Source organism: Aptenodytes patagonicus, chromosome 2 (genome assembly GCF_965638725.1).
Source record: "Aptenodytes patagonicus chromosome 2, bAptPat1.pri.cur, whole genome shotgun sequence".
In the NCBI taxonomy this organism is placed as follows: domain Eukaryota; kingdom Metazoa; phylum Chordata; class Aves; order Sphenisciformes; family Spheniscidae; genus Aptenodytes; species Aptenodytes patagonicus.
In genome coordinates, this window is record NC_134950.1 from 107806559 (window position 1) to 107828042 (window position 21484).

General features: G+C 37.6%; 1 protein-coding gene across 4 annotated transcripts in view; it reads left to right on the forward strand.

Moving 5' to 3' along the window:
• The window catches only part of ICE1 (interactor of little elongation complex ELL subunit 1), a 37475-nt gene extending 16797 nt beyond the window's left edge, over window positions 1-20678 (forward strand). For 3 of the 4 annotated variants that reach the window (XM_076330709.1, XM_076330711.1, XM_076330710.1), the window contains exons 13-20: window positions 3037-3389; window positions 3990-8759; window positions 10513-10681; window positions 13778-13938; window positions 16286-16476; window positions 17937-18043; window positions 18815-18913; window positions 19777-20678. In XM_076330709.1, coding sequence (XP_076186824.1) covers window positions 3037-3389; window positions 3990-8759; window positions 10513-10681; window positions 13778-13938; window positions 16286-16476; window positions 17937-18043; window positions 18815-18913; window positions 19777-19958 — 6032 coding nt within the window. In that variant the 3' untranslated portion in view covers window positions 19959-20678. Of the gene's footprint in view, window positions 1-3036; window positions 3390-3989; window positions 8760-10512; window positions 10682-13777; window positions 13939-16285; window positions 16477-17936; window positions 18044-18814; window positions 18914-19776 lie in introns of those variants that run through there. The other variant, XM_076330712.1, reaches the window with a different exon arrangement.
• The last annotated feature ends 806 nt before the right edge of the window (window positions 20679-21484 follow it).

Below are 21484 nucleotides of genomic sequence, written 5' to 3' on the forward strand. Positions count from 1 at the left end.
GTTGGATTGTAAAATTTAAGAAGCTGTTACCACCATTTTCTTCATAACTGCATGAATAATAATAGATAACGGTGCATTAATTTTCATATTTGTGATACAGAGAAACAAAACGTATAATTTGGTGATAGCTTTAATTTTGTAACGTGAATTGCCCTGCAATGTGGATGATCAGGAGCAAGGATTTGAGTTGTAAAATTCGATTTGTTTACTACCAAGGCAACCGATGTTAGCATTGAATTGCTTATTTCATCTCTGCTCTCCTTTCTCCATTATTCATCAAGGAATTACTTCACAGTAGTGTGTGGTAGATTTTGATGGTGTTTTCAGATCAGAGTAATCTTAGCCTTCTCTCAGAAGTGGGAGAAGGCAGCGATGTAAGGGTTTGAAGCTAGATTCCAGGTTGTAGATTTGAGGACAAAACTTAATAATTTTGGTAAGTGACATAATGAAAAAGAGTGTGATTCCCTGGATAAAGTAAAATTTGTCTGTGAAATATGATCTTTGAGAGGATCCTTCCGATGAGAAGGGCTCGATATTAGTAGGGCTTTTCCTGGACCTGAAGTTCAGACCAAGGTGCCAAAGAGTTGTCTGTTTCCTATAGAGAAGTTTACTATATCCTGAACCTTTGAAAACTGCTATGACAACTCTTCCTACAGATAAAGGGGTAGCCATGAGAAAAGCATCTCATTCCTAAATAAATTCAAAGTTATCAGGGATTGGGTTGGAAAGGGGTGAAGAGAGAAGGATGGAGAATCTCTTAGTTATTCAGAAATTATATCTTTGACCCATTTCTCAGAGGGAACTTTTCAGTGGATAGTGTATATCAATATTCTTGGGCTCCATATAGGCGCATGACTGATCTTGAGAGTATAGATAGGGTGTAAAGTGCCTGATAACTTAGTACTATTGTGTAGTTCACTGTGCAAAGTAAACTTCCCAATTGTCTAATTGGAAGTTCTTCTAGGGGCAAAATACGGAACTGTTTGTTTCTGACCGCTTCAGTGTGGAGAAAGTTCTGAGCTTAGAACTGGTTGGTACAAAGGAGCGTGAAAGAAATCAAAGATACAATCCAAGATTATATCTTAGAGAGAACCACCTTCTGAATTTTCCTTCTTTTCTTTGTTTCTGCTTGTGAAGGATCTGCTTTTCCCTTGGATGGTCTAATGGGACTCAAATTGTAAAAGGAATCTAGGTTTTTCATGACAACATGTAGAACATCCTGGAAGCTCTATGTGACTGTAGCTCGTAAATAACTTTATAAAACTGTGTGTGATCTTAAAACTTGTAAGATGCTCCTTTGACCAAAGGAGATATCAGAGCTTACTTATCCTTGGGGAAAATGAGGTGGTAAGGCCCTTTAGGGTGAACAGTTTCTCCCTCCTCCTACTGTCCATTGCAGCAATTGAGATTTTGACATGGAGCTGCTACGTGAAGTGACTGCGATGAATCTTGGAAATAGGGGTTTTGATCAGTTTTCCTACTAACTCCTTTAGTGGAGCCAACATATCAGAATGTGCTTAAAGGTTATTGGGAGACAGATCTCTGGGAGGTAATTTTCACCTATCGAATGAAATTAGTATTTTCAAATGTGATACCACCACTGATGCTGCTTCAGGAGTATCTCTGCAAGTTCTAGTAGTGAATAAACACAGACAGCAATAATGAAGCACACTATTTTTTATTTTTCCAACAGAATGCAAGTTGTGCCAATTAAATCAATACATCCTCTGTTCAAAACCATTTTGTGCATGTGCTGTTCTTTATACTGTGGGATGCTACCTGGATATACACAGAATAGGCATGATCTCTTGCTTGAATACTGCTGATTCTGTGTCCAATAGTGTTTGTGAGCACTATAAACAAGATCACACATACAAATGTCGTATAAGAATTGCAAATACTACAGAGTAGGTTCTAGTTCCATGTGGCACACTGGGATTTTGGGATTGTTGATTTCTGCTGTTTCATTGGAGGTCGTCTTTTCTTTTTATAAAATCATAGAATTTAAATTTCAGAAAACTGGGCCATCTTTTCACTGTTAAAAGTATCTAGCACAATTATAATCAATATTTAAATTCTTTGTCTACTGTTTAGACTTTCCTGGGGCAATGTCTTTTGTCTGCATGCATAAGAAATGGGTTAGTGTGTAATAATAAAAAGTGTGATTTGAAAAGGAACAAAACAAAATACAATGCAAAGAATCACACAGAGAATCACACAGAGCATCTGGACACGCCTTCTTGCTGTGAGAATAACTGTAAAACTGGTGTAGTTGACATTATCTTGAAAGGGTTGTCAGCTGCTCAGTATCTTTCATTGTCTTAGTGGTTCAAACTCCTTTGCATACGTATGTTGCGGGGGCAACCTCACTTCTAAGAAAGTTTTTTTTTAAGGGTTCAGCTTTATCTAATTCACATCATTAGAGACAAAATCTTGCACAATTAGACTCAATATTGAAATTTAAAGAACCAATGTTTTAAAAGCATATGCATATTAAATCATAAAACTAGGAATATAGCTAAGAACTCCCTTACTGTGTTTATGGCAGGGTATAACTGTAACTGGTCAGCAAGTGCAGCTGCTGGCTCAAAGCTGCAGGTTTCTTTAAGCTGAGAATTACAGCCTGAGTGGGGAATGTCACTGCATGCTTGTCCTGCTTTTCCTGAACATCAGTTACTGGGCTAAAACAGAAATAAATCATTGAGCTGTACGGACCTTCAGTCCTACCCAGTATGGCCCTTCCCGATAAGAAAAATTGGGAAGAATAGCCTTAACGATCCAAGTCAGAAAGTGGTTTGGGGGGGAGCTCTTTGCACATACATATACCTTTTTCATGAAAAAAGAATTGTTTGTGAATAACAGTATCTGATCTCTGTAAGGAAAATATTTCTAAAAGTGACATTAAGTGCTTCTTATTACTAGTCTATGGGAACATCACTTGAAAAGATGGTTATGCATTCTTATTGCTATGATGTATTATCTCTATAAAGAAAAACGGGAGGGGAAAAAATTCTTAACAATATTTTTGTGTCTTAGAAACTGTACAAATCCACCAAAAGATCAGGAAGTGTGACGGCAAAACACTACCTTGGTGTTCTTCACTAGAAAGTGCTGGAAAGCAAAATTCTGTAACAGCCATGCAACTTCAAGCGTGTACTGAGCCTTTTGGAGGTGACTGTGTTGAGAACAGGACTACTGAAGAACGTCTGCAGGGTGGTGAGGATAAAACTGTAGATGTGATAATACAGACAGATGGGGCACACAGCAGTTCAGACTTCTCTGATCAGGAGCAAAAGGGCCCAGGTGGAAATGTGATGGATATATTGAATTGGGCCAGGCCTCTCCCTGCTCTACTTTCTCCAGTACAGCTTTCACCACTAACTACACAGGTGAGTTTCAGGATGTGTCTGACTTGGCACTAACTTTGTATAATTACTGCAAAAATAATGATTTGATATTCCTGGGCTTTTTTATTTTTTTGAGTATCAGTATTAGTTACTCATGCACTGAAAGGGTCTCCCTGTGAGTGTTTAGATCCGTATGGATACTTTTTTAACTTCTAGCATGCTGCCTGTGCAAGGGGGCAAAACATAATTTTCAGAAGTATATTTAAAACAGTCACCCGTGTCTCAACTGCTGTCATAATTTCTTTTCCCACTGTTGCAGACTTACAGTCCCAACTCCTGTTGGGTATAAGCGTGGCTTTCATAGCAAAATTCCACAGCTTGAAAGTCAAGGGGAACCTACTCAAATGTTGTTTTCCAGTAATCTTAGAATGCAAGTAGGTAGGTGAAAAAGTCTCTGACTTTTCACAGAGGTACTTCCCATTTGCTGTGAAGAACAATGATGGAGAAGGATGTAATTCTGTTGATCAGCCTTAATCTCTCAAAACCACTGCATGTCAGGGCCACTAGTGTATTTGTTTAGAGAAATAGATCTTAAAACTGATACCAGGCTTTGGAACGCTAACTTTGTATTTTTCATTAAAGGATATATTGATTGGAGAAGTCATAGGTTCCAGTGACGAAGAAGTTGATTGCAGTGCTTCTGCAGTGGAGGATATTTTACGAGACCAAGTTCAGCCTCAGAGTTGTAATGTATTCAGCCTCGAGGAGGAGTGTAACAGACAGAGCAAATCATATGAGCATGGTCTTGATGCAGAAATCTCATGTAACCTGAGTTGGAATGAAAAGAATGTTCATATTGGTCCAAAGATGTCAAGCAAGGGGGAGAGAGATGCTGAAACAAAGCACGCTGAACCTGCTACTTTAATTACAAACATGGAAACTAACAAAGATTGTTTGGAGAATTCTGAGAATATGGAAACTGAGAAGAGAGAACTAACTGAAGCAACAGCACATGAATTGGAAGCCATCAAAGAACAGAAAGGAGAGAGTGAGGACATGCACAGTGAAGAGGGAGGTTCTTCAGCTGATTTTATGTTACACGGTTTCAAGCCTCAGAATCAGATGGAAAAATGTAGTAAGGTAGAGCAAACAGAGGAGAATGTAATCTTAATCAGAGCTGTCGATTGTGAGGGTACACATGAAAAGCGTGGTGAATTAATGAAAGCAGAAAGAGATGGATTATCAGGAGAGAGAGAAACTCCCAGGGCAGTATCTGTTCCCCAAAATGTTACCCATTTGCCACCTGAGCAATGCATCATGCTTCAAAGTGAATATTCCGAGGAGAAATCTGATGTGTTGATACAGAATGAAGTGGTTGAAAATGAATCAAAAAATGTAATCAAAGTAATTAATATGGCAAGTGATGTAGAGGAAAATGTAAAACAAGTGATAATTGGAGAGGAAATACCAGCTGCAGTACAGATGAAAGGACTCTGTGCAGAGGCAAATAATGAGAGAGAGCTCTCTGAAAATGTATTGTCTGATTTCAGTAGTTCAAAATCCTTCTGTGAAGTGGAGTGTCCTAAAGACCTAATGATACAGCGTTATGGGGAGGGAATAATTATGGAGTCTGAGGCAGACACTGAAGCTATTGAGATCTGTGCACACTCTCAGTGCTCTGAAATAAAACACGATAGTGAAGAGATACTGGAGAAACAATGTGTGCAGACAATAAAAGATGAAGCGGACAGAGAATGCGAACCAGAGACTGTTAAAGTCTCTAGACATTACTTACCTGTATCTGCTGTTGAAGGAATCAGAAATTCATTGTCTATGGATGACATAGACAAAAATGTAGGTATGGAGAGGGCTGCTTTGTCAGCCTTTCCAAAAGATGGACAGCTCAAAATTGAAGACATGTATATAACCAGACCTGAGACTATTGAACTAGCCATGAAATTTAACAGAGAAAGTGTTCTAGAAATAGCTGAATCGTCAGAGCTACTCCATAGTGCAGAAAATGGAAAATTAGTAGATATAAAGGAGGGGGGATATTTAAAAGGCAAACCACACCAGGAAGAAAATGGTAGTAATTTATCGCAAGGGAAGTCAGACTTGGAAGGTACACTTGCACTACCAAAGACAGCATGCATTATGGATGCAGAAAGCAGTGTAGCTAAGTGTGAATCCTCTGTGTTAGATTTTACAGAAATAAAAGGTGAAATAAATCAACCTGAAAACTTGTGTAGTACATTAGAACGTGTGTTGTCCAAAACTCAAAACTTTAGAGTGTTTGAATCTCAAGAGACTGAATTCAAAGTTAATCCAGATGATTTCGGAGAGGAAAGCAGTGAACTGTTAGAAAGAGTGGATACCATTGAATCTGTCTTAGTAGAAAGTAATCTTACTTCTCAGGCACAGTTTGCAAAACCTCTGAATCAGTTCTTGGTAACTGAAAATGTTAAATGTGATGAAATAAAAGGGGGATTAAATAAACAAAGCAAGGAATTGGTAACTGAGACTTGTTCCAGTTCATTTAACTGGGAAGTCAATGTTGTGAAGAAAAATAATATTTCAGAGATCATCTGCCAGCCTACTTCAGAAATGGATTTTAATAGTGGCTTGGCTTTTTCTACTCAAGGGGACTTGAAGATGGGCTGTATAAATACTGCAGAAACAGATTCTCCTGTGAAAGTGGGAATTGGCTTGGAATCCACAATGCCTCCTGATATAAATTTCAGTCTTCAGAAGGTTGTCAGTTTTCTTGAAACTAATTTCACAGAAAAGGCTGCTTTTTCCCGTGCATGGGAAAACAAAGGAGATAAAAATTGTGTTACAGGTAGTACATTTAACTGTTCTTCAGAAAGCTTGGAAGAGGGTGGTGAGATCCTGTCTGCTGAAAAAGACAACATGTGCAAAGAGCTGGACTGCCCTGAGAGGGAATACGTACACAAAAATGAAGTGAAAATTCCAGATGAGAGGGAGCAGCCAGTAGATAAAGAACCTCAGGCATCTGTTAAATCACAGATCCTGGATGCAAACTCTTATAATAAGAATACTTTTCTTCTCCAGAAGTTTAATTGTCAAGAATCAGGATGCAGGACTTCTACATGGGAGGTTAGAACAGATCCTTCTAGAACTGATTCACTGACAACTGGGGGAGAAAGCAAAGAATTGAATAGTTTTGAGGCATCTGGGAAAAATGGCATAAAAAAGTCTAAAAATGATTTTGATATGCCAGAGCAGAGCAATGAATCTGAAGAGGAAGACTCTTCTATACAAAAAGTTCGATATGTAAAATGTTCTGAATGTGTTCCCATGTTCGGAAAGGAACTGAGAGCTTCCAGGAGAATTGCAGTGGGTGCTCTGGAAACTGGTGCAATTGTTGATGCTGATTACCAAGTATGTGAACTTCATTCAACAATGCACCCAGGAAATACTTCAACAGCTAGTCATCTAAAAGCAGACACTATGGTGGATATGGATACACACAGTGAAACAAACACCTCTCCGGATACTGCAAATGAGTTGTCAAGTGTGGTTGGGGAGAGTTATCCTAAAGACGTAGCCTCTTGGAAAAGAGAGTGTATAGTAGTAACCTCTGAAAATACTGAGAGTGCTAATGAATGCGTGGTAGATTCTAACAGAGCTGGATGCATCAATGACAGTGAGGAAAGCCCATTAAAAACTGGGCCATCAAAAGAAAGCCCTGTGATGCCAAATGCTTCAAAAAATAGATTACCACTATGCCAGATGTTAACCAGATTCTCAGAAACTTGCAGACTGGCTGTAAAAAACAGTAAATTAAATACAAGAATGTTGGCACTTGGCAATTTCTTAGAAGAAAATGATTCTGAAAAACTTCAGTCAAATGTGGAGCAAAGTCTACTACATGGTGTTGATATAGGGGTCTCAGTGTTTGAAGAATATAATCATAATCAAACTTGCTCTGCTTGTAACATAGGAGAAAACAACACTGATGTTATCCTAGATGATAGCAGTAGGAAAAAAATTTTTGTCAAGTATCTTCCAAGTCCAGCCCTATCTGATGTAGAGTGCAATTGTCAGACAGTTAGGCAGCCTTCTGAGCCACAGAAAACAGTATTTGAGAAGCTATGTATGTTGGAGTCAGAGTCTTGTGTGGATGTTGCTCTCAAAAAGAACAATAAATTGAAGTGCAAAGAGCAAGAACCATCTGAAATCGTGACCGTTTCAACCAAGACAGCTGCCCAAGTAATGCATGCCAAGCTATCAAAGAGGCTGTTTCAAGGTAAAAGAAAAACAAAAACTCTCAAAGTTAAACTAACTCAGCCAGTTCTTGCAAATGCTGATACTTCTATGCCAACAAAATGCTCATCCGAGACTATAAATAAAATTAGGCAAGAGATGGGTCCTCCTCTGCCCCCCTTGCTACTGCCTTTGATTGCTACTCCTCCAAAAGCTGCAGGTACCATGTCCCCAGTAATGTCTTCTACTGGTCGATCCTCTTTGCTTTCCCCTCTTGATGACCTGATATCCCCACTACGTGAAACTCCTGTTCCTCCTCTCATGTCTCCATTAACAGATACTCCAACAGTAAAATCTGCTCTTCTATTTTCTCCTCCCTCACCCTCAGAAATGGCAGTAGGTAGAAGGATTCGCTCCTCACCTTTGAAATTTTGTACTTCCATTCCAAAGCATGCACTTCCTGTCCCAGGAAGATTTCCTCTGTTTGCAGCCGATAGTGCTGCTCCAGGTGCTCCTCAGGAGAACTCTGTGAAAATATTGGACACTATGTATCCAGAGCTGTCTGCAAGGGCAAGGACACTAAACATCCTGAAAGGTAATATTCAGCTTAACCGATGTGCTTTTTCAGACAGCCAAAGCTTGCCAGGACCTGTGGCTCAAATAGGTGGGTTCAAAGCAATTGCATCTACGTCAACTGCTTTTGTTAAAACTGGGAGCAATTTGAAATCTGATAGTAGCAAAGATCAAGACAAAGATGTGCAAAATCAGCAATTGTTTTCAAGCTCATCAAATCATCTTGAAAAACGGGCACTATTGCCAGTATCTATGCCAAGAAGTGCAAAGAGGCTGAGGTTGGACAGTGAACCACTAAAGCTGGAGCCCAATGATATTGCTGCTATTGGAAATACTAAAAATACAATCTCTGAAATGCAGGAGGCTTTCCGTGACGAAAGCTGTGAAGTCAGTGATTCAGCGCACAATTCCAGTTTAGAAGCATCACTACCAGTAAAGGTTATTGATCCTGACTGCCAGAAAGTTTCTTTGGCACTGAAGAAAATTGCTGAATCCTGTTTTGACTTGTTACCAGTTATTAAAGGTCATGTGTATGTCGGCAATATCTCAAAGATTCCAATAATGAGAGATGAAGAGAAAGAAGTTGTCTATGAATTTGGTATAAAAAACAAGGTAAGTAGCATAATTTTTAATTCTGTGCTTTAATAATGATTTCTGTGCAGGTGAAAAGAGTATAAGTATGTACTATTTGAATTCTTAATTGTTCAGGCAATCTGCAGTGCCAAAATGTAGTCTTGAAAGGTTTTCAGACATCTAAACTTGTATAACTTAAGAAAATATAGAACTTTACAAGAAATTACTGTTCAGTGGTGTTCAAGATGCAAAACTGCATTTGTAAGTACGTTTGCTTTCTTGATGTATACATAAAACACTATTTTTGCAGCATTTTTTGTAGTGGCTAGCATTAACAATTATAGGAGTTCCTCTAAAAGTGAGGTTCAATTACCTTTTTTTGTTTTTTCAATTAAATAAGATAAACTGCATTGTATGTACAATAGTGACATACCCTTTCATTCCATGTTTACCTTTATTTTTCTACATCAGGTTGTTCAAATGAATTTTATTGGAAAAATCTTTCATTAGTTTGTTTCTCACAACTTGCTTAGCATCAGTGTTGAAAAAATTCACTTTAATTGACGTCTTTCTCATAGATAATTTGTAGTCTGCAGCAGAGCAATTCACCAACTGATGCATGGCAGCATTTTGCCCTGTTTCAGTTCTTGAACGTAATTAAGTTCTCCACAGAAGTTGCCACCAAGTTCTCGGGTTATCTTTGTTAGGAGTTGCCAAATCTGGTAACTTCATAGAAGCAAGGCTGCAGCAGCTTTATGTTTCCAGGTCCAGCCAGTAGCAAGGCTGAGTACGTACTCCTGATAGGCACATACGCACACAATATGCACCTGATCTTGTTCCCTTCTCTGGCTGATCAGGGTGAAAGCCTGGTAGTGGAAAATTACATACATATATATACAGACAGTATGGATCCCTCCAGTAGCTAACATTAGACAGTATATCCGGTAGGTGACTCCTGTTCTCTCCACTTGTCTCATGAACTGACAGACTTACAGACACAGAAGTGCACACACATCCCTCCAGTAGCTGGTCCAGACCTATGGCCTTACCTGCATCTGACCCTCAGACCCCCAGTCTTTCAGGTATCTGGCTTGGACCTTCTGGTTCCTCACGAAGCCAACACTTAGACTCCCTGGTGTCTGCAGGTACCCAGTCTAAACCTGTGGCCTCTCCAGCACCTGGCTCCTAAGCCTCCCATTCTACTCCCCACTTTTAGCCCTCCCTCTAAACATCCTATAGTTGTCTTGCACAATCCCAATATTCTCCTTCCTTGCATCTCATATTGAGTCCCATGTTACTGTAGACAGTAACACCCCCTTCCCACCTCCTGCAGTGTGTAAGGTGATCTGGGGAGAGACTCTGCTTGATGACTAATCTAGTAAGTGTCACACCTGGACAATGGGCTGTTTGTCCTTCTGTGACAGCTCTGGGAGTAGCCAAGTCAGGGTGCTCCATTTGCTCTGATTAGGTTATTGGGGTTCCTCGACCTGTCATTATTCCTCTCCTCACTTTTTGTTTAAGGAAGATAGTTTTCAATCACATAGCTAAACACTTTATATTTAAAGAATAGTAGTCCTATACTGCATCTGTTTGAGGCATGTTTATTCTGGGAAGTTGCTCCTCACTCTTTTTTCTTTCGCTGATTGCCTCTGATTTACTTTTCTGCATTTTTATATGTATGCAAACAGTATTCTTGCAAATAAGATAGTTCTTTTTACTTGTCATACTACTATAATGTTATCAAATATTCTCAAGTATATAATAGTCTAACAATATTTTTTGTGCCTTATAGCATTTAGCAGAGTCCTTGCTGCATGTTATTCTCCATAAACTCAAGGCTCAGAAGAATGCCACAAATTACAATTTCAATCAGGCTCTATGTCGAGTCTATACAGGAATTTGTCGACAGTTGGGAGATTTGGAAAGAGCCCGCCTTTTCTGCTATAGCCTACTTAAAGAGGGTATAGTATGGCTTAGTGGTTTTGTATCTTAAATTTGCTGTGTGTCTTTGCTGTAGTGTTCCAGAATGATTATGTTTGTAAAAACAAACAAACAAAAAAACCCTGTGAAAGGGACGTTTTCATTAAAACTTTTTTCTATAGTGCAGGAGTATAGACTGTTCTAGAAGAAATTTCCCTTCTCACAGTTCCTCCACATCTGTGTCTGTTTGGTGATGACCTGGTCTCTTAGTAGTCTACTCATTTTTCCAAAGAAATATTTTATTTAGGATCCTCTGTGCTTTCATTTTTGCCCCACCATCTCCAAAATGATAATGTGATTCCAGGGAATTTTGTACTTTCTGCTTATTACTGTTATTTTAACTAAGTAAGCACTGATTCATAAAGCAAGTGTGATTTAAAAACATGTATTGGCTTAAAATAGCGTCGGGAGTTGGACGGTACCTTGATCAAAACCAGTGCATTTGTACATGTCCTCCTTAAAGTTTTATTACTTCCCATTATCCAAAGTCTTGCTTCGTTGAGAGTTTTTTTCATTTTCGTTCCCTTCCTCTCCCTCCCTTCCTTTTGTTCCCACTAACAAAAGTAATACATATGTACTATCACTGTACTAAATTAAGAGTCTGTCTTAGTTCTGGAAGGATTTCACTTAGTTTGAAAATACCGAGCCGTCCAGGGCTCAAAACAGTATATTGGTATCTGTGTTTCAAATTAAAATAAAATAAAATTTGAGAGCACTGAGGAGCAAAATGCTACCTTTGATAGCTTCAGTTAGTGGTTATCTTCCATATAACATCCTTGTCTTTTTTCTTTTTTTCTTTTTTTAATCTTATTAAGGATTGTGATTTTATTTTGTTCTTAATTATCTTTTTTTTTTTGTTGGGTTGGGATATTTTTGTTTGGGGTTTTTTGCTTGGGTTCTTTTTGGAATTCCTGTTTTCTTGTGTTTTTTCTGTCCTTCATGCAGTCCATCATAACTCCTTTCACTTTTTTCATGTTAATAGTTTTAATACTGCACCATGTCAGAAACTATTACTTGTCAGATATCTTTTCTTAGTCTAAATTAACAATTAAGCCTTTTGTTTTGAAGTACTTTGCTACTTTATCTTTTTGTGGGCTTTTGCAAATATTAAACATTCCCCTTTTTTTCCTTTCTTTTTCTGGGTAAGATCCAAACTTCAGTAGCTAAATGCATATTCTTGTTGAATGATTTTCTATTCTATACTTTGAATTGCATAAATTCCTGTTGTGGCTGTTCTGTGGTTTTATTGTTATCTTCTGAGTGTGAACAGCTGTAAACACATCTTAAGGGATGGTTGTTTGGTTTTTTATTTGCTTATTTTGATTTGATTACAATGCATTCATTTTAGGGTTTTCTCTTTCATGTAGTTTCACATATTAATTCCCATCAAGAATTATGGCAACACAAGTGTGAGCTATGTGCCAGGTACACAATTGCCAAATTGACTATAAACAGTCAGTACTACCTCATTAGACTTGCACCATCTGTTCTCTTGACTCCTTGTCCGCCCTTTTTTGTTCTGTTCTCCTTTCAGGTATTCTGCCTTAAATGACTATAGATTAAATGTTAACTTTCTCTAGTTATTTTTCCTTGTTCCCCTCCTCTGTTCCCCTCCTTTTTTCTCTTTTCTTCTTTTGATGCCTCTTTAAGTCTTAGTCATCACTGAGTGAGTCTTTTAAGTGTTCCAAATTCATGGGCAGGCAATTCGAGTTGCAGCATGTAGATAATTCTAGTTTAGCAATAGTCCTTGTTCTGACAAAAAAAAAAGTTCATTCTTATGTGATTAGGGGCTTCAAAGTAGAGAAGGTCCAAGACACTGGATGGAACTCTAAATTCTTTATGCTCAGTGAATCCATTAAAGCTTTTTGATTTGCTGTATTTTCATATGCTCTCTAGTTCTTAAGATCTTTCTAAAAATGTAGAAATTATGCTGAAGTTAAGAGGGAGGACACATTTAGGTTTTCAGTTTTCATTGTTTTTTGTAGCTTTTTATAGTGACAATAGTGTTTCAGGCATATGTATTGCAGTATTGCATTTCATGCATGAAAGTAATATCTACTTCTTGCTTATTCCAATGTACTTTTTACTGCTTGCAGTCTACACACTCATGTTTTATCTTAACATTTTGCCTTGAAGATCTCTGCTTTGGTGTTCAGAAGGGTCGATTAGCTTCCCTTTGATGGCCTGGAACTCTGTCCTTTCTTACTCTTATAGTTCTGGATATATAGTTGTCAGATACTTGCTCTGAATTAATTTAATGAATGAGGTTTCTTCAGTTACATCAGTAGCACACTTTTTTGTGTCTATGGAAATACGAATTTTGACATGCATCATTCATATACGCTCACTTACAACTTGTATAATGTATAATTTCCCTGATGGAGTCTGGGAAAATTGCTGAGCAATATCAGATTTCATATTTGAATTGTATGAAAGTTCTTTGCAAAGTTGTTTTTTTTCATGTGGATTTCATAGGTGTATGGGTGCAAGGTGTTAGCAGGTACTGTGGATTTGTACTGAAGACCTGATTTTAACATTGGTACACATCTCAGGATTATTTTTTTCTTTTGGACTAGCTCTAGTTTGATCCAATGATCAGAGTGCTCATTTGTGACTGGAGTGTATTAGGTAGGGTTCTGAAGTGTGTCTTCCAGTTTAATTTCATCCTAAAAGAATTCAGTTTCAATCCTCCAAGACCACTCTCCGTAGTGAACTAAAGTGAAGTAAGGATGAAGGGAGACTAACCTCAAAATGCAAAAGGAAAGGTCCTTTTGCACTGTTGTACACAGCGAAGTCCAGTGAAGCCTTCCCCCCCCCCCTTAAAAAAAAGAGTGAAATTACAATGGGGGAGGTGGCTTGGGAGGGGATTTTTTTTTTCTTGGGTCTTTTCTTATTTAATCTCAGGACTGAGATGTACTAGTATGATTCCCCTTCCCTGGGCTGCAGTTGTTACGTGACTCTATACCTTCTTTCCTAGTTGTCTTGCTGAAGAGTGTACTAGCTTTTAATGCCCAATTATATATTTTTTTGTTTTTAAATGTTAAAAACTTAACTTTGTTCTCTCTTTTTTCCCTTAGACTTTCCAGACTCAGAAAAATTGATTTTATTTATCATAAATGTATGGTCTGACATACTTGTCTTCCAAGGTGCAATTAACAAAGCTGTGCACTTAGTTGTCAGGCAGAGTGCAAGCGATGAGATGCTGGCCTGTTTGAGTGCTTATCTCAACTGGGAACAGGTAACATTTCATTGTCAGTATCAGCTTTAGTCTGCATTGGTCGCTTTGCTGGCTGAATCAAATCAAGCAGCTTACTTCTGATAAAGGGTGTGAAGATACCCTGTGAATCTCCCATGGAGTCCGTACAATTGCACAACTAATGCTGCTTCAGGCCTTTTTCCTGTGGTTGTCTAGACCCTGCTAGAACACAACACTTTTCTTGTTTTCCCTATTACATACTAATCCCTCTATTAAACTTTAAAAGTAAACATTGTTTTTAAACTTTGACTGGAGTATTCTTGGACTAGGGAATTCTGTCCCTCTATGGAACTATGACTTTGATGTTCTTTGAGGTGGTTTTTTTGTTTCATTTTGTTGGGTTTTTTTAATATGTATTGGGCTTGTCTGTCTTTCATAGTTCTCTGTGTAATAGGTAATTATTTATCCCAGTTAATTTCAAGATGAGCCTATCTCTTTTTACTCATGATCTTTCTGTGAGGTAGACTGTAAGTACCCATTTATCACCAAAAAAATATCAGCCAATTAATTTCAAAAGCAGTTGGCATGATCAGTACAAAACTGCAGTGATGGCAGAAGGATGACCAATGTTAAGGACCTAAGGACTTTTGAGGTTTGACTTCAAGTCTGATCCCTTGGGTGAGTGATTTAATTTCTGACAGTTTTCAGCAGGTGCATATTACCATCCTAAAAGGGATGTTGCAAAGAGGAAAAATTTGGACACACTTGATATCAGTAGGAGCAAATTTATGTCATGCAGATGGAAATCCAGAGGTACTTTGGTTCTGGAGAAGGAGTTTGTGTAACAGGCTTGTGTGTTTGCTTGAAGGGTAGGGCCTCGGTAGTTTTGAAAACCCCATATTAATGCCAGGCTTGCTTGGTGGAAGTGCTATAGTTCTGTAAATATCAAGTGAACAAAATCATCTTGATTCATAGCTCACCTATTCCCTATCCTAACATGCTGCTCCACAACTGCCTTGGGGACTGCAGCTAGGCTTACTGCTGTCAGCATAGCCTTTAGGTGTTGTACCCACTGGAAAAAGCATGATGATTTTTTTTTAGATCTGAAACCAGCTCTGAATTTAATATGGTACCACTGGAATTACAGCCCCTTATTAGGGGGTAATTCCCTATAAAAATCAGGCTAACCTCCTGATTTAGTGCAGGTTTACAGTGGAGTGAGTTAAGAGGGCATGGATTTGTATATGTTTCTTTTTTGATTAAATCACAGTTGTGATGTAGCATTAAGCTCTGGTATTCAGAGTTATGCTGTACTGCAATCCCTGTTTAGCAAAGAATTTGTATTCTCCATTCTATTAGGTTACAGCTTTCAATCTCATGCCAATAGAGATGAACATAAGTATGTCTCGGTAAATGCTCCTGGAAATATTAATTCTGTGCACTCATACTACCTAATTTCTTTATGGATCTCTATGAAATATGAGAGCTGCTGCAGGTGGGGAGAGGGACCTCAGGAACTTCTATATTGATGATAGCAGATGACATCATCCTATCTGTAAGATGTTTTTTACTTAGGTGGAAATACAGGGACAAATTTCAAGCAGATTGTGGTCGACAGTCTGTTACACATAATTTTATGAGAAGATTATTCTACTTATGAAAGTAAAGCTCACGTAGAATGGGTATTTAATTCTTGGTCAAAGTATGCCATTTTAGTGACTTGCACTGTTGCAGAACTTAGCAATTATATGAGCTTTTGTACCGAGAAGATATGCTGAGTACCCACTGTTGTTTATGTGATAAGCCTAGACTTTTTTCTTAATACTTCAGGTATTCAAAGGATGTTTGTTTTTAAATTTCCTTGCTTGCCCTAGCTATTTAATTAGCAGAATTGTTTCACGTGACATGTTTTCAGTTATTACTACCTCAACTATTGAAAGTACTTGCTTGGAAATTAGCCCCTAATGAACAATAAACAGTAACAAATTTCAGCATCAGAAAATAAATTAAAAAAAAAAAAAAACTTCGAAAGCAAGCAGGATTAGTCTAATCTTCTTCTTGCATTGGAAATACTCTTCTGACCTTAAAGCTTCATTGGGAGAAACAAAAATCCCCAAATTGTAGGAGGAGAAAAGAGAGTGGGTGTAGGGTTTGTGGTTTTTGTTGGGGATTTTTTTTCCAAACTCTCCTTTTAGTAAAAGCATCAAGAAAAATGCTGAGTACTTGAAGATTTTAGTTTATGTACTCTTTTTGTTTGTGTTAAGTCAAACCCAAAGTTGAATTTATGGTGTAAGATGCTGTGGACAGTCAGAATCAAATATACGTAAAGAGTTTGGTTCTGGGTTGGTAACTTTTCATGCATTAAGATAATCACCTTCTAAAATTCCAGAGTTCCTCTTTAGATGCTGGTATTATGGTCTCAAACCTGCTTTTAGAAATGCAGTCATGTCCAAAAGTAGCATTTCAACTGAGTGAGCAATACGGAGAAGATCTGAGTGAAGATGCTTGGCAGTACATATTTGCTGTTGATCTACTCTGCTCTCACCTGAAGTGGGATTGGACACATGACAATGTTATAAGGTATTGTGGCAAGCAGTTCTTTCAAATGTTTTCCTGTGTGGTTTTTTTGTGGTTTGTTTTGGTGTTGGGTTTTTTTTCCAAATTTGAGACATTATGACTTAGCTTTTAACATAATAAAACATTGCATAGATACTTAGAAATGAGGGCGTTTTAACTTGATGAGACCTAGACTACTGTGTTTCTGTGCCTTATTTTAAGATAGAATGAGTGATCAATGAGGAAATGTAGGATTTTATGCTACTGGTCCAAGAAATTAACCCTGTTTGAACCGTTCTAATAAAGAATTGCTTTTAAAATAGCTATATGTGGACAAGTGTGAAAGATTTTGAGATGGATTGTTTGTCAATGAAGCAAAATGAATGATTGTCTTCCTCTGAACTTAATTGTTGAATTCCCCTCCCCCCCAACACTAGAAAATGAGGGTGGAACTTTTGATGTGTAAATAGCACTCCTTCAGTGCTGAAAGTGAAATGTAACCGTACTCATTAGTGTACTATCCTGATTTCAGTCTGATTTTAATTCTAAAATCATTATGATACTTAGATTCAATGTCTTAAATTTTCTTTGAACCCTATAATCCAGTGCATGGACTGCTACCATACTTAACTTGGTTTGAAAGACTTCATTTTGATATCTACACTGATCTTTGATACCTACACTGATCTGACAGCCCCTATTTTCTATGTAGAGGTTACATAACCTAGTAGAATCTCCAAAAATACGGCATTTGTTTAACTATGACATAACGTAATCATTGAGTATAAAGTAAATGCAAATAACTTACAATAATCATCAAGTCTTTTATACAAGTTCCATGCTTTCAAATAGTAAAGAAGTTATTTTTAGTGAAATACTTTTAAAATGAATACAAATTAGCTTCAGTGAAAGGTATGTCATTTTAACTAAAGCCATACAGAGTTGATTGTCTGTGTGGAGTTGTGCTGATAACAGGTAACTAGGTCTATTAGCATAATTTTAGGGATGAAAAAAGTCTTATCTCAGGTCCTTTCAGGTTTAAAAACAAGCATCAGATCCTACTTGTAACATGCAAACTGTGAATTTTCAGTCATATAAGAAGCTTGCATAACATCTCAGCATGACATTTGAAAGTAATGTGATTTCGTATACATCTATGAAGTCAGTGGAGTAAGTTCTTGACTTCAGGTAGAGATGCAGAATGTTGCAGGAAAATGAATGAAAGATGAACAGGAATACTATTCTGAACAGGAATCATTCCTCCAGAAAGTTGGCTTTGATTGTTTGGGTTTAAAACCTTTACATTGCTCAGATTTGTGGATGCATGGCATATTGTGAGTTTCCCTAGAAGGTGGATTAAAGATGCAAGTGGAGTTATGGAAATACATGGTAAACAGAAGTACCATTCGCATTCATTATTGTATAAATATTGTACCACCCCTTCATGCAGTATCAGATTTTCAAATTCATTTTGTCTTTCACAGCAAAGTGCTTTGGCCTTCTATGGATAAATGGGTGAAGAAGAGAAAGGGGCATGAAACTGCTCAATCCATTCCTGATAGCGTTATAGCATTGACACTCAGGCTAATTGGTAAGTAATCTAAATTCTTTTTTGAACTTCTTTGTGTAAGTACGTCCTTTGAAAGGTCTTTAATTTACTTTCCAGGTCAGCCTGCCTGGAAAGTAAATTAAAGTATCTTTGCATTTTTTTGGATCTTTTTTTTTTTTTTTTTTTTTTTTTACTTTCTTCAAAAATTTTCAGCTTAAAAGCCAAACTTTTACAATCCTATGCAGATATTTTCTGTTTGTCAGCCTGTGGAAAGCATGTACTTAAGTTTTGAGAGATGTTACTCTGATTTCATGATAACAAATACCAACAGGTTTTATGTATTTAAAATGAAATCATCTGTAGCTACATATGGTTTATAGCAAAGTGTATAAAATAAGGTTTTATATGCAACATAATACCTCTTCCTGCAATTTTAAGTTAGATTAATTTATTTGGGATCTAGATGGCATTTAAGGTAAATAGATAAACTTTGGGTTTCAATAGATATTTTCAGTATGTAGGCTATATAATATTGTTTGTTAAACAGAAATAGCATTCTTTGAGAGTTTTACACTTACAAATTGTAAACCTGCGGGAGGTTGGATCAATCTGATGAAAAATGCCTTGGGGTCTTTAGTCACAAAAGGAATAGGACAACTGTTGTTCCCAAGACAACATGGTAACAGGAGTGACTGATTTTTGTAATTGAAATTTCCATTTTCTGTTGATACTTCAACAGACAATCGGTAAGTCTAAAAATTAGGAAGTTGACTGTCTAAATGTCAGATACATAGTAACCTTTTTTTCTTTCAGGTCGATTGGGCCAAATAGGTTTGAAGGAAGGATATCTTGCTGCAGTGAAGAATATTAGTTCTGTAATTGGGCTGTTTGTACAGCATGCAAAAGAGGAAGGTAAGGTTTATTTAGAGGAACTTTAGTGTAACATCTGCAGTGTGAAGTTTTGCCAATGTAAACAGAACACACACAAATTGAGACACACATGCCAAAACAGCCTGCTTGTGCAGTTTTATGTTAGTGCATAACAGTACAAACAGTTTTCAGTTTGAGTCCCTTTCTCTTCCGAAGTTAATGAAGCGTGTGTATTACCCTCTGTTTGAGACAGAGAACAACTCTGAGATAGTTTCAGCCACCTTGGAATTACACTGCTTCATGTAACAGCATATCAGCTGCCTCAGAGAACTTAAAGGGTGATCTTAACTTGAGCAGTAATAGCTAATTTGTCACCTGAGCAGCTCATGCTGAAGCTTGCTACTAGCAAGATTGTTGTATTGGGAGAGGGTTGCAAGACAGTCCAAATTCCCGACTGAGACAAAGCAAGGCAATTAGGGCAGCAGAGACCTATATTGCTAAGTTATTCTGGATGTTAAGTAAATTTTGCAGTGAAGCATTGGTTGATGTTAGAGAGCTGTTTTGAACCACTTGTATAGCTTCTTTTCCTTGCAATTTCAAGTTCTTCCAAGTAAGTCTGATCACCCTTAACTAGAGTAAAATCACTAGATGCTCAAGTCTTCTGTGCCTTTTGAATACTGAAAACCTGATGAATTCAGAAAACTGGAAAGTGCTAGTATAAAACGAGATGTTATGGAATTTGTGTGCAGGTTGTCGTCTTGCTACTTTCTGGTTTTAGGCGTCCCAGTCGTTGATGTGTTTTAATTCCTAATTCTTGAACTAATAGTTTCTTTAGATTCAGGTTTCCCAAAAACATTATTGCATATCAAAGTTTCTGTAAGCTGATTTGTGTTAACTTTTTGCAGGTGTTCCCTGGGGTGTGCAGCTGGCAGCCATATATTCACTGTGTGACTTGGGTTCAAGCAATCCAGAAGGTATTGTTGAGGCCATCCATGCTTGGAGAGCAACAGTTCTTAACAACATCCCTTCTGCTGTCACAAGTGGCATAGCTGAAATCACTTCTTTGTGTAAAATGGAGCTAAACTAAAATCTAGGGAAGTGGACTGATCTAAAGGAAGAAGTGCCTTATTTTACTAAGCAGTAGTTGGCTCCAGTTAAAAACAATACAAAGTGGTGTGTCCTTTTTTTTAACAGAATGTCAGATCACAGAAAGCAAGCTCAAGTATTTTATTTGGCTTTTCTGTTTGAGGGAAGAGTTTTAAGGAAATAAATAAATAGACTTGCTTTTCCTAATAACTGATCAGTGATTTGACAACCAGTGCATCTTTGACTCCTGAGATATTTCTGGTTTGATGTCAATAAAAATCAGTAATAGTTTCCATAATTTTACTTCGCTCAATTTGGAGCATGGGCTATTTGACACAACAGCAGATTGAGCCTGGCTGAAAACCTGGCTCTATTATTTTGTACTATATTTATAAAGTAACTGTTCAGATAGCAGAACTTTGCCCAGATTCCGATTTATTTTGCTTGAGTAGTCTCATAAGCTTAATTTAAAATACTTGTGTAAGACAGGTAGGAATTGACTTTTTGTGTAACAATCATGTATAGAGTAACAGAGATATTAAATCTCTGAACTTGTATATATGGTATATTCTGATAATGTGTCTCACATTTGATACTGTTCCAATTGGGGAATTTTGTGTATGTAAATAGAAAGTTGGTTCAAGAAAAGTTCACGTTTCTAATGATAACTTCACTACACTCTCTGGTTTTGTATCTTTCATAATAAAAGAAGCAAACACCATTGTGTTCTTGTTGGTCTTTTTAAATAACACAGAATGAACTGTTGTTTCTAGCTTATATAAATACTACTTTGGGGGGCAGGAGGAAATTACCTATGAGGTCATTTCACTGAATGAACTGCCCATAATGCTGCAGTTCTGGCCACTGGAAAGACGGTATATTGCATCTCTCCAGAATTTTCTGGTATGCCTTGGAGGCTGGGGAGGTAGTTTTAAAAATCCATTGAAAACTTCTGTTTTCACCCCCTGATTATAACCATATGAAGGGGTGAGCTTTGCTAATGCAGATTCTTATTGTAGTGGGACCTAGACTCTGCCAGAGCTTTGATGTGGTGTCAGTCTTTTTTCCTTTCTCTTTTGATCATAAAAAGGTCAAAAGGCTTTTAGTCTGCTGAAGCCAGCTGTGAACTTGGATAATCAAATCTTTAACTCAGAGTGAATTGGACAACGTACAGCTTACCTAATTCTCTCTCCTACGCGTTGTCCTTGCAGGCACATCTATGCTTTCAGGCTTGTCTTCAGTCAGTTCAGTATCTTTCAGTTGCAGCAAGCACTTTAACAATTTCTTCTGGTTCTTACAAACTTTTTTGGCACCTGAGGACCAAGTTGTGTTTCTTGGTCCTCTCAACAGTTTCTGAGTTGCTGCATGAGCTGCAGGCTCTCGGCTCTTGTTGACAGATCTTGTGTTTCCTGGAGGTTCTGGTCTGCAGCATGCTGAGCTGCTCATTAAAGAAAGAAAAGTCATCCCCTTCCTGCAGTTCTGCTTGATTAGGCGCTGCTGTCTTCAACAGATAGGATGCATGCTGCT